General features: G+C 46.2%; 1 protein-coding gene across 1 annotated transcript in view; it reads left to right on the forward strand.

The window, feature by feature from the left end:
- The window catches only part of LOC115468844 (glycoprotein-N-acetylgalactosamine 3-beta-galactosyltransferase 1-like), a 159,761-nt gene that overhangs the window by 55,727 nt on the left and 91,728 nt on the right, over positions 1–12,306 (forward strand). The window contains exon 3 of the mRNA XM_030200895.1: positions 964–1,201. Coding sequence (XP_030056755.1) covers positions 964–1,201 — 238 coding nt within the window. The remainder of the gene's footprint in view (positions 1–963; positions 1,202–12,306) is intronic.

A 12,306-nucleotide genomic window follows, 5' to 3' on the forward strand; every position in this document is an offset into this window, starting at 1 on the left:
CCATTGTTTCTGCTAGCATTTCGGGAGAAGGCATACCCTCAAGACTTTTCCTGCATCTCTTGGATGTCTGGCTGGGAAGTCCTCATATATCTGGAGGTGACCAACAAGGTTTGGTGGTCAACTCACTTGTTCATACTGATTTCAGGGCCTCACAAATTAGGGGCAGTGTTGAAGGCAACAGTTGCTCCCTGGGTGAAGGACACAATTGCATCAGCTTATTTGCTGGCAGATCACTGCCGGCCTGTCCTACTTAGGTGGTGGTGACTTTTTAGGCGAAAGCATGGCTGTTCTCATTGAAGGAAATTTGCAGAGCGGTGTTGGGGTCATCAACCCATACCTTCGTGAGGCATTACCGATGACATTTCCACGCGTGCGGATGCTGCCTTCGGGGCCTCAGTCTTTCTGCGGGAGCTTTTGGTTCTCTTCTTCCCCCCCCCTCCCCCACCCTTATTTGAGGACTGCTTTGCTACATCCCACTAGTCTCTGGATTTATCTGCTTGTGTTCGGTTGGTTCTTTCTGTTGGTTCTTGTTTGCTGTTTGAGGGTTCCTACAATCAAGTGACAATTTCAGTTTGGGGAATGTACTGTGGGGAAGGAGAAGTGTGTTAATGTTTTCCTTCTGCTTTGTTATGAGAAATACTGACTGGCTAAGGAGCATTCCGTCCCATAAAACACTTCAGTTCAGCGCTTTCTATCCACCTTCTGATAGATGGTCACAACCCACTAGTCTGTGGACTCATCTGCTGCATCTAAAGAAAATCATCTGGTAAGACATAATTTTTCATTCCAAAATGTGTGTCTTAGTAGCTTTAGCTACTTTCATGCAAATTTGAATACAGTACACTGAAATGTATTAAAGTGCATCAAGAGTGCAAATCTATTGGATTTCTATAAGCACCAAATAAACTACATGCAGACCTATAAACAATTCAAACTTTATACTTTTTGTTTTTATCTCCTCAGATTAATACCTTCAGGAAATGGCCTCTTAAATCTGTGCTGAATTTAATAACCTTTGCCTTTGGGTTGGCAATAGGTTTTATCTTTTGTTATTTGCTATTCAGCCTGCTTGTAGAAGAGAGAGCCAAAATTCACCATAAAATACTTCACAATGACCCTCATGGTATGCATTCTGAAGATGCAGGAAGTGATCGTCTCCAGGGAGAGATGAATTTCAATGCAGATGCTGGACAGCATAAAGGTATTTTTGTTTTGCCTTATTTAAAATATATGTTCTGCACCATGGCAAATGTTCTTGGCAGATTACACTGAATCACATATACAATTAAATAAGACAAATACCTAACAATAACTAAAATTCTCAGTAAAAATATAAGAATTGTTCAAAATGACTCCTCATAATATACATGGAGGTGCATAATCGAAAGGGACGTCCAAGTTTTCATGAGGAAGTCCTCGCAGAACATCCCCAACCAGGGGCTGAGAAGGCTAGGGCTTTTCAGCTTGGAGAAGAGACGGCTGAGGGGAGATATGATAGAAGTGTATAAAATAATGAGTGGAATGGATCGGGTGGATGTGAAGCGACTGTTCACGCTATCCAAAAATACTAGGACTAGAGGGCATGAGTTGAAGCTACAGTGTGGTAAATTTAAAACGAATCGGAGAAAATTTTTCTTCACCCAACGTGTAATTAGACTCTGGAATTCGTTGCCGGAGAACGTGGTACGGGCGGTTAGCTTGACGGAGTTTAAAAAGGGGTTAGATAGATTCCTAAAGGACAAGTCCATAGACCGCTATTAAATGGACTTGGAAAAATTCTGCATTTTTAGGTATAACTTGTCTGGAATGTTTTTACGTTTGGGGAGCGTGCCAGGTGCCCTTGACCTGGATTGGCCACTGTCGGTGACAGGATGCTGGGCTAGATGGACCTTTGGTCTTTCCCAGTATGGCACTACTTATGTACTTATGTACTTATGTATTTTTGAAACAATATGGACGTCCATCTTTTGTTTCGATAATACGGTCAGGGACGACCAAATCATGAAATTTGGTTGTCGATCGTTTCTGATTTTTGCCGATAATGGAAACCAAGGACATCATCTCAGAAACGACCAAATCCAAGCCATTTGGTCATGGGAGGAGCCAGCATTCGTAGTGCACTGGTCCCCCTGACATGCCAGAACACCAACCGGGTACCCTAGGGGGTACTGCAGTGGACTTTATAAATTGCTCCCAGGTACATGCTCCCTTACCTTGTTTGCTGAGCCCCATAAACCCTCCCCCCAAAACCCCCAACCCACAACTGTACACCACTACCATAGCCCTTACGGGTAAAGGGGGGCACCTAGATGTGGGTTTGTGGTGGGTTTTGGAGGGCTCACTCTTTCTTCCACAAACTTAACAGGTGTGGGGGGGGGGGGTGGTCTGGGTCCGCCTGCCTGAAGTGCACTGCACCCACTTAAACTGCTCCAGGGACCTGCATACTGCTGTGATGGACCCGAGTATGACACTGGCAATCAGTATTTTGAAAGATGTTTTTTGAGGGTGGGAGGGGGTTAGTGACCACTGGGGGAGTAAGGGGAGGTCATCTCCGATTCCCATCAGTGGTTATCTGGTTAGTTCAGGCACCTTTTTGTGTCTTGGTCGTAAGAAAAACATGACCAGATAAAGTCATCCAAGTGTTCGTCAGGGACGTCCTTTTTTTTTTTTTTCCCATTATGGGTCGAGAACGTCGGTGTTAGGCACGCCGAAGTCCGGCCTTCGCTACGCCTCCGACACACCCTCGTGAACTTTGGCCATCTCTGCGACGGAAAGCGGTTCGGGACATCCAAAATCGGCTTTTGATTATACCGATTTGGATGACCCTGTGAGAAGGACACCCATCTTCCGATTTGTGTCGAAAGATGGGCATCCTTCTCTTTTGAAAATAAGCCCGTTGGTCTTCATCGTTTAATATATATTAATTCTTGATCTTATTTGTCGATTTTACCCCTTTACTCCCTTATAAACCTCTTTCAAATTTGATAGCCTTTTCATTGTTAATGACATCATATTACTTCATATGCTTATAAGAATAAAAATGCTTGAAGCTCCTTTTTTCAACTCTTCCAGATTTTGTATCCTCCTCATTCTTATTGGCAGTTAATTCCAAAGTTGGGGACCAACAATATTGTTACTTGGTATTCTTCCAATTTTAATTATGTGGTGTGATGGAACTTCCAGTAAAGATTTTATTGGCAGATCTCGGCGCTCACGATGGTTACAGTCATTGCTGAAAAGCTCCATGTTTACCAGATACTTGAACTAGTATTTTAAAAACAGTTCAAAGAAGCATTTTAAATTTGCTCCTTTAATCATTATGGGAGCAAAGTCCTGACATCGATTACAACCCATTAACACCCTGGCCACTGAGTCCTGCGCCACTAAGTTGGTTCCTTTGAATCCCTGTCATTAAGCTATTTACAATAATTAAAGCAAGGTGATATATTGCTTTGAATGACCATTTGAAAATTTTGCTGATTTAACAAATTCTTTCATTGTTATATAAATTAAAAAAAAAAATACGTCCTTGAATATGAAGTTTCATATTAAGCAATGAATCTACAATTCTCCGAATAGAAGCAGGCTGCTTGTTCTCACATGTGGGGCCGACATCCGAGGCAGCTCAGGAATCAGCAAAACATTTTGCAAGCAAAATAAAATCAAAGTCTTTCGAGAGAGTTCCGTTGAGCGGGTAGTGCGAACGACTTCCCGTCCGCCATACGAGCGTGCCTCTTCAGTTCTTTTTTTCTCCGTGGTGAGGTGAAGTTTGTTTTTTTCTGATCGCTGCTCTCTCAGGCCCAGGAAGAACTTCAGTGATTTTCAAGTTCAGCTTTCGCTTGTTTTCTTTTTTGATCTGTTTAAAAAAAAAAAAGTATTAATAGGATAGTTTCCCATACTTTCTTTTACTTTTTTCCCTGTTAAAGTTTGCTTTCTTTTTCGACACGGCCGGGCTTTTGGCCATGCGGTTGGTTTTTCCCTTTTTTTGTGCTTTTTCTTTCTTGGCACAATCGCGTCGTTTGATTTCGCCGAAGCCGTTTTTTCTTCCATGTCATCGAACACACCCAGCGGCTTCAAACGTTGTACTCTGTGCAACCGGACCATCTCAGTTACAGATACCCATGCCTGGTGTATCCAGTGCCTCGGGACCCGACCACAGCCCAGCTGCTTGTAGTCTGTGTCTTCATATGAAGAAACGGACCCAAGCGTCTCAAGAGGCCCAACGAGAGAAGTTTTTTTGGGGCCTGGTCTGGTCCTTCGATGTTGACATAGACATCAGTACCGAGGTCTGTGGCGTCGACATCGACAGGAGCATCAACGTTAAGGAGAGAGGTATTGGCTGCTGAGAGACCAACTTGTGCTGGGAGCAGTGAGGCATCGAGTGGGTCTCCACCTGCCTCGAGGCCTCCTGTTATGCAGGCCCCTCGGGACTGACCTTCATCGGACCCGGCCCTGAGGAGACGTGAGGATTCCACGTCCTCATAGGTACCAAGGAGTCTCGATGACGGGCATCAAGTGAAGGCAAAGAAGCACTCATCGTTATCCTTCGACACACGGTACCAGGAGCTCCGGGGCGTCGAGAGTCGACACCCGAGAAGCGTCTGCACCGAGAGGACCGCTCTCCCTCGAAGCAGGAGGTGCCGATGCGTCGGTCTCCTGGCAGCTGGTACCTGCTCCAGAGCCTCCACGGATTCTAACTCCGCCTGTTCCACCGGCCCCGCAGCCTTCTTTGATGGCGGCTCTCAACGAGCGTATCCGGGCCTTATTTCCAGAGCTTCTGGAAGGCTTACAGCGACAATCAGCTTCGGTGTCGGGGGTGCTTGCGCCTTTTGTACCATCTGCTGCAGCGGTGTCTAGCCCTTCTCCTGTGGTGAAGTCTCCAACTGCGGTGCCGCCTGCGGCATCTGCATCGGCTGCCACCCAAGTCGACTCCCCATCGACGTCGGTGGAGGGAGCTTCGCCGCAATCGGATCGGGCGTCGAGTTCTCAACATCGCCACAGAGGACATCGTTCCTCGGCATTGGGACAGGTCCAGTGTCAGAGTACCTTGACACAGGTTGTATCTGACACTGAGCAGGAGCTCTTGTGGGAATCGGAGGAAGATCCCAGGTACTTCTGATGAGTACCTTCTGATGAGTCCTGTGGGATTCCTTCTGACCCTTCCCCTCCGCTGGAAAGAAGACTATCTCCACCTGAGAGTTTGTCTTTTTATTTCTTTGTCTGGGAAATGGCTACGGCTATTCCCTTCACTGTGGAGGTTGAGGATGAGCCCAGGACTGAGAGGCTCGAGGTCCTGGATTATTCTTCTCCACCTAAAGAGGCTGATACAGTCCCTCTGCATAAGGTACTAAAGGAAGTCCTAATGCGAAACTGGTCCACCCCTCTGTCTGGCCCTGTGATTCCCAAGAAAGCTGAATCCCAATATCGGATCCAGGGTGATACTGGATTGATGAGGTCCCAATTACCTCACAATTCCATGGTGGTGGATTCCGCTCTCAAGAGAGCTAGGAGTACTAGACACTATGCTTCGGCGCCCCCAGGCAGAGAAGCTAGGACTCTTGACTCTATGCTCTTGACGCTATGCTCGCCGCCAAGATCCAGTTTTACCAGCTCTTCACGAGCGTCCACTTGCAGAACTCGATACAGCATCTGTCGGGCTTGGTGGATGCACTCCCTACGGAGCTGTCCGAGCCTTTTCGCCAGGTGGTCATGCAGCAGAAGGAGTGTTGAAAGTTCCTGGCCAGGGGTACGTTCAACACTTTTGATATAGCATTTAAGGTCGCTGCTCAGGGTATAGTACATAAGTAATGCCACACTGGGAAAAGACCAAGGGTCCATCGAGCTCAGCATCCTGTCCACGACAGCGGCCAATCCAGGCCAAGGGCAACTGGCAAGCTTCCCAAACATACAAACATTCTATACATGTTATTCCTGGAATTGTGGATTTTTCCCAAGTCCATTTAGTAGTGGTTTATGGACTTGTCCTTTAGGAAACCGTCTAACCCCTTTTTAAACTCTACCAAGCTAACCGCCTTCACCACGTTCTCCGGCAACGAATTCCAGAGTTTAATTATGTGTTTGGTGAAGAAACATTTTCTCCGATTTGTTTCAAATTTACTACATGTAGTTTCATCGCATGCCCCCTAGTCCTAGTATTTTTGGAAAGCGTGAACAGACGCTTCACATCCACCTGTTCCACTCTACTCATTTTATATGCCTCTATCATGTCTCCCCTCAGCCATCTCTTCTCCAAACTGAAAAGCCCTAGCCTTCTTAGTCTTTCTTCATAGGGAAGTCGCCCCATCCCCGTTATCATTTTAGTCGCCCTTCGCTGCACCTTTTCCAATTCTACTATATCTTTCTTGAAATGCGGCGACCAGAATTAAACACAATACTCAAGGTGCGGTCGCACCATGGAGCGATACAATGGCATTATAACATCCTCACACCTGTTTTCCATACCTTTCCTAATAATACCCAACATTCTATTCGCTTTCCTAGCTGCAGCAGCACACTGAGCAGAAGGTTTCAGTGTATTACCAACGACGACACCCAGATCCCTTTCTTGGTCTGTAACTCCTAACGTGGAACCTTGCATGACATAGCTGTAATTTGGGTTCTTTTTTCCCACATGCATCACCTTGCACTTGCTCACATTAAACATCATCTGCCATTTAGCTGCCCAGTCTCGTAAGGTCCTTCTGTAATTTTTAACAATCCTGTCGTGAGTTAACGACTTTGAATAACTTTGTGTCATACGCAAATGTAATTACCTCTCTAGTTACTCCCATCTCTAAATCATTTATAAATATATTAAAAAGCAGCGGTCCTAGCACAGATCCCTGAGGAACCCCACTAACTACCCTTCTCCATTGTGAATACTGCTCATTTAACCCCACTCTCTGTTTCCTATCCTTCAACCAGTTTTTAATCCACAATAGGACATTTCCTCCTATCCCATGACCCTCCAATTTCCTCTGTAGCCTTTCATGAGGTACCTTGTCAAACGCCTTTTGAAAATCCAGATACACTATGAGGCATATTTTCAAAGCACTTAGCTAAGTGCTTTGAAAATATGCCTCAATATCAACCAGCTCCCCTTTGTCCACATGTTTGTTTACTCCTTCAAAGAATTGAAGTAAATTGGTCAGGCAAGATTTCCCCACACAAAAGCCGTGCTGACTTGGTCTCAGTAATCCATGTCCTTGAATATGCTCTGTAATTTTGATTTTAGTAATAGCCTCTACCATTTTCCGTGGCACCGACGTCAGACTCACCGGTCTATAATTTCCCAGATCTCCCCTGGAACCTTTTTTGAAAATTGGTGTTATATTGGCCACCCTCCAATCTTCCGGTACCACGCTCGATTTTAAGGATAAATTGCATATCACTAACATTAGCTCCGCAAACTCATTTTTCAGTACTCTAGGATGAATACCATCCGGTCCAGGAGATTTGCTACTCTTCAGTTTGCTGATTTGCCCCATTACGTCCTCCAGGTTTACCATGAAGTCAGTAAGTTTCTCCGACTCGTCCGCTTGAAATACCATTTCTGACACCGGTATCCCACCCAAATCTTCCTGGGTGAAGACCGAAGCAAAGAATTCATTCAATCTCGCCGCTGCGTCTTTGTCTTCCTTGATTGCCCTTTTTACCCCTCGGTCATCCAGCGGCCCAACCGATTCTTTTGCCAGCTTCCTGCTTTTAATATACCGAAAAAATTTTTTACTATGTGTTTTTGCCTCTAATGCTATCTTTTTTTCATAATTCCTCTTGGCCTTCTTTATCTGCGCCTTGCATTTGCTTTGACACTCCTTATGCTGCTGCTTGTTATTTTCAGATGGTTCCTTCTTCCATTTTCTGAAGGCGTTTCTTTTAGCCCTAATGGCTTCCTTCACCTCACTTTTCAACCACGCCGGCTGTCTTGTGGATTTCTGTCTTTCTTTTCTAATTTGTGGAATATGTTTGGCCTGGGCCTCCAGGATGGTATTTTTGAACAGTGTCCATGCCTGTTGTACAGTTTTTACCCTCTCAGTTAACCCCCTAAGTGTGTTTTTCACCGTTCTTCTCATTTTATCATAGTCTCCTGTGTATAATCAAAATTGATATCAAAATTGATCATATTATGATCACTGTTATCAAACGGCCCCAGTACCATAACGTCCCTCGCCAGATCATGCGCTCCACTAAGGACCAAGTCTAGAATTTTTCCTTCTCTCGTCAGCTCCTGCACCAGCTGCTCCATAAATCTGTCCTTGATTTCATCAAGGAATTGTACCTCTCTAGCATGTCCCGATGTTATATTTGGATAATTGAAGTCACCCATTATTATCACATTGCCCATTTTGTTTGCGTCTCTGATTTCTTTTATCATTTCTGCATCTACCTGCTCATCCTGGTGAGGCAGACGGTAGTACACTCCTATCACTGTCCTTTTCCCTTTTATACATGAAATTTCAACCCACAATGATTCAAAGGTGTGATTTGTGTCCTGCTGAATTTGTAATCTATCTGAGTCAGGGCTCTCGCCGGTCCACCCTATCACTACGATATACTTTGTACCCTGATATGACAGTGTCCCACTGGTTATCCTCCTTCCACCAGGTCTCAGTAATGCCTATATATCCAATTTTTCATTTAGTGCAATATATTCCAACTCTCCCATCTTATTTCTTAGACTCCTAGCATTTGCATATAGACATTTCAGAGTGTTTGTTGTTCCTATTTGCATGATGCTTAGTACTTGACACTATTGATTTGCCATCTTTTGTCTGATCTTTAGTTGTATTTAAGGGCACCTGACCTACCACGGTCTATTGTGCAACCTCACTATCCAGAAACCCTATCTTCCCTGTTTGTGAGGTATCCTTGCAAGATACCTTATCTCGAACCATGCGCTTTTGAGCAACTGTCGGCCTTCCCTCCCCATTTCTAGTTTAAAAGCTGCACTATCTCCTTTTTAAATGCCGACGCCAGCAGCCTGGTCCAACCCTGGTTAAGGTGGAGCCCATCTTTTCGGAATAGGCTTCCCCCTTCCCCAGAATGTTGCCCAGTTCCTAACAAATCTAAACCCTCCTCCCTGCACCATCGTCTCATCCACGCATTGAGACTCCGGAGCTCTGCCTGTCTCTTGGGCCCTGCGCGTGGAACAGGTAGCATTTCAGAAAATGCTACCGTAGAGGATCTGGATTTGAGCTTTCTACCTAAGAGCCTAAATTTGGCTTCCAGAACCTCTCTTCCACATTTTCCTATGTCATTGGTACCCACATGTACCAAGACAGCCGACTCCTCCCCAGCACTATCTAAAATCCTATCCAGGCAGGCAAGTCACCAGATGATCCTCACGTCCACCAGCCATCCAGCTATCTATATGCCTAATGATCGAATCACCAACTACAACAGCTGTCCTAACCTTTTCCTCCCGGGCAACACTCGGAGACACATCCTCAGTGCGAGAGGATAGTACATCCCCTGGTGGGCAGGTCCTGGCTACAGGAGTACTTCCTACTTCACCAGGGTGATGCTCTCCTTCTAGGAGACCTCCCTCCTCCAAGGTAGCACAAAGGCTACCAGACTGGAGGTGGGACTTCTCTACAACATCCCTTTAGGTCTCCTCTATGTGCCTCTCTGTCTCCCTCAGCTCCACCAAGTCTGCTACTCTAGCCTCAAGAGAACGGACATGTTCTCTAAGAGCTAGGAGCTCTTTGCATCGGGCACACACATATGACATCTCGCCAACTGGGAGATAATCATACATGTGACACTCAATTCAAAATACTGGATAGCACCCCTCTTGCTGCTGGACTGCTGACTCCATCTTAGTGTTTTTGAGTTTTTCAATAATTTAAAACTTGCTACAGTATTAAGGATATTAGCCTAATATAAAAGTGTCTTTTAGTTTATATAGTAACATGGCTGCGTGTACCTGGATCATTCTGTCCATCAGCGAATGGCGGATGTTCATTGTCAGGGGATAATCTTTTTGGTGAAAAAGTAGAGGATCTCGTTGATCATACCAAGAAGCATAATGATGCTATGGATTCTCTCTCCCACTGGGCGCCTCCTGCTACAGCCTCCTAATCTAGGAAGGTTTTTGGAGGGAAGAGAAGTGCTCCCTATTCCTATTCTAGGCATAGGTACACTCCTGCTTCTCGGCAGCCTGCCCAGGCTCAGCCCCAGCGTGCTCGTTCTCGTCAACAGCGTGCATCTAAGGTCCACTCTGCTCCCTAGCAAAAGCAAAGGATGGGCCTTTGACTGGCTCCAGTTCAGCATAGTTTCTGTAAAAGTGTCCGTACCGGACGACTAGCCGGTAGGGGAGGAGGTTGATGTTTTTTCACCAAAGGTGGCCTCTCATAACTTCCGACCGGTGGGTTCTTCAAATAGTCCGGCTAGGATACACCCTCAATCTGGAATCCAAACCTCCAAATTGCCCACCAGGAGCTCATTCTTACAGCTCCCAGCACAGGCAGGTACTTGCAGAGGAACACTCCGCCCTTCTAAAGGCCAGTGCGGTCGAACCCGTTCCACCAGGGGAAGAAGGGCTGGGATTCTATTCCAGGTACTTCCTTGTGCAAAAGAAAACAGGGGGGATGGGTCCCATCCTAGACCTAAGGGACCTGAACAAATATCTGGTTCAAGACAAGTTCAGGATGGTTTCCCTGGGCACCCTTCTTCCCATGATTCACGAGAACGATTGGCTATACTCTCCGGATTTAAAGGATGCTTACACACACATCTCAATACTTCCAGTTCACAGAAGGTATCTTCGATTTCAGCTAGGAACACAGCACTTTCAGTACTGTTACTGCCCTTTGGTCTGGCCTCTGTGCCCAGGGTGTTCACAAAGTGCCTGGCTTTAGTCGCAGTTCGCTACACAGACTGGAAGTGCATGTGTTCCCTTATCTCGACGATTGGCTGGTGAAGAGCACCTCGGAAGCGGGCGCTCTACAGTCCATGCAAATGACTATTCAGGTGCTAGAACTACTGGGGTTCGTGATCAATTACTCCCAAGTCCCATCTCACCCCAGTTCAAAAATTGGAATTCATTGGAGCACTGTTGAACACAGAGAGCTTGAGCTTATCTTCCCGAGGCGAGGGCGGACAACCTTCTGTCCCTAGTGTCCTTGGTTCGAGCATCTCAACAGATCACGGCTCAGCAGATGTTGAGACTTCTGGGGCACATGGACTTCACAGTTCACGTGACTCCCATGGCACGCCTACACATGAGATCAGCTCAGTGGACCCTAGCTTCCCAGTGGTATCAAGCTGCAGGGAGTTGAGGATGTGATCCAACTGTCCATCGACTTTTGGAATTCCTTGCAGTGGTGGACGATTCAATCAAATTTGACCTTGGGACATCCATTCTAAATTCCTCAGCCACAAAAAGTGCAGATGCATCCCTCCTAGGGTGGAGAGTTCATGTAGATGGACTTCACATTCAGGGAGCTTTGGTCCTTTCAGGAAAAAGGTCTTCAGATCAATTTCCTGGAATTGCGAATGATCTGGAATGCTCTAAAGGCTTTCAGAGACCGGCTGTCCAACCAAGTAATATTGATTCAGACAGACAATCAGGTTGCCATGTATTACACCAACAAGCAGGGGGGCACCGGGTCTCGCCCTCTGTGTCAGGAAGCTGTCCAGATGTGGCTTTGGGCACGCCGTTTCGGCATGTTTCTCCAAGCCACTTATCTGGGAGGCATAAACAACAGTCTGGCCGACAGACTGAGCATTGAGCAGGGTAATGCAACCTCACGAGTGGTCACTGAACATGGGTGTAGTCCGCAAGATCTTCTGAGAGTGGGGCACCCTCTTGGTGGATCTTTTTGCCACTCAGGTCAATCACAAGATCCCTCAGTTCTGTTCCAGGCTTCAGGCCCACAACAGACTAGCATCAGATGCCTTTCTCCTGCATTGGGGAACAGGCCTTTTGTATGTGTATCCTCCCATATCTCTAATAGGGAAGACTTTGCTGAAACTCAAACAAGACTGCAGAGCCATGATTCTGATAGTTCCCTTCTGGCTGCGTCAGATTTGGTTCCCTCTTCTTCTGGAGTTGTACTCCGATGAACTGTGGAGATTGGAATGTTTTCCAACCCTCATCACCCAGAACGAGGGGTTGCTTCTACATCCCATCCTCCAGTCCTTGGCTCTCACAGCCTGGATGTTGAGAGCTTAGAATTTGCCTCCTTGGGTCTTTCAGAGGGTGTCTCTCGACTTTTGCTTGCTTCCAGGAAAGATTCCATGAAGAGGTGTTAGTCTTTCAAATGGAGGAGGTTTGCCATCTGGTGTGACAGCAGGATCCTAGAT

The sequence above is a fragment of the Microcaecilia unicolor genome, chromosome 1, assembly GCF_901765095.1.
Source record: "Microcaecilia unicolor chromosome 1, aMicUni1.1, whole genome shotgun sequence".
In the NCBI taxonomy this organism is placed as follows: Eukaryota; Metazoa; Chordata; class Amphibia; order Gymnophiona; family Siphonopidae; genus Microcaecilia; species Microcaecilia unicolor.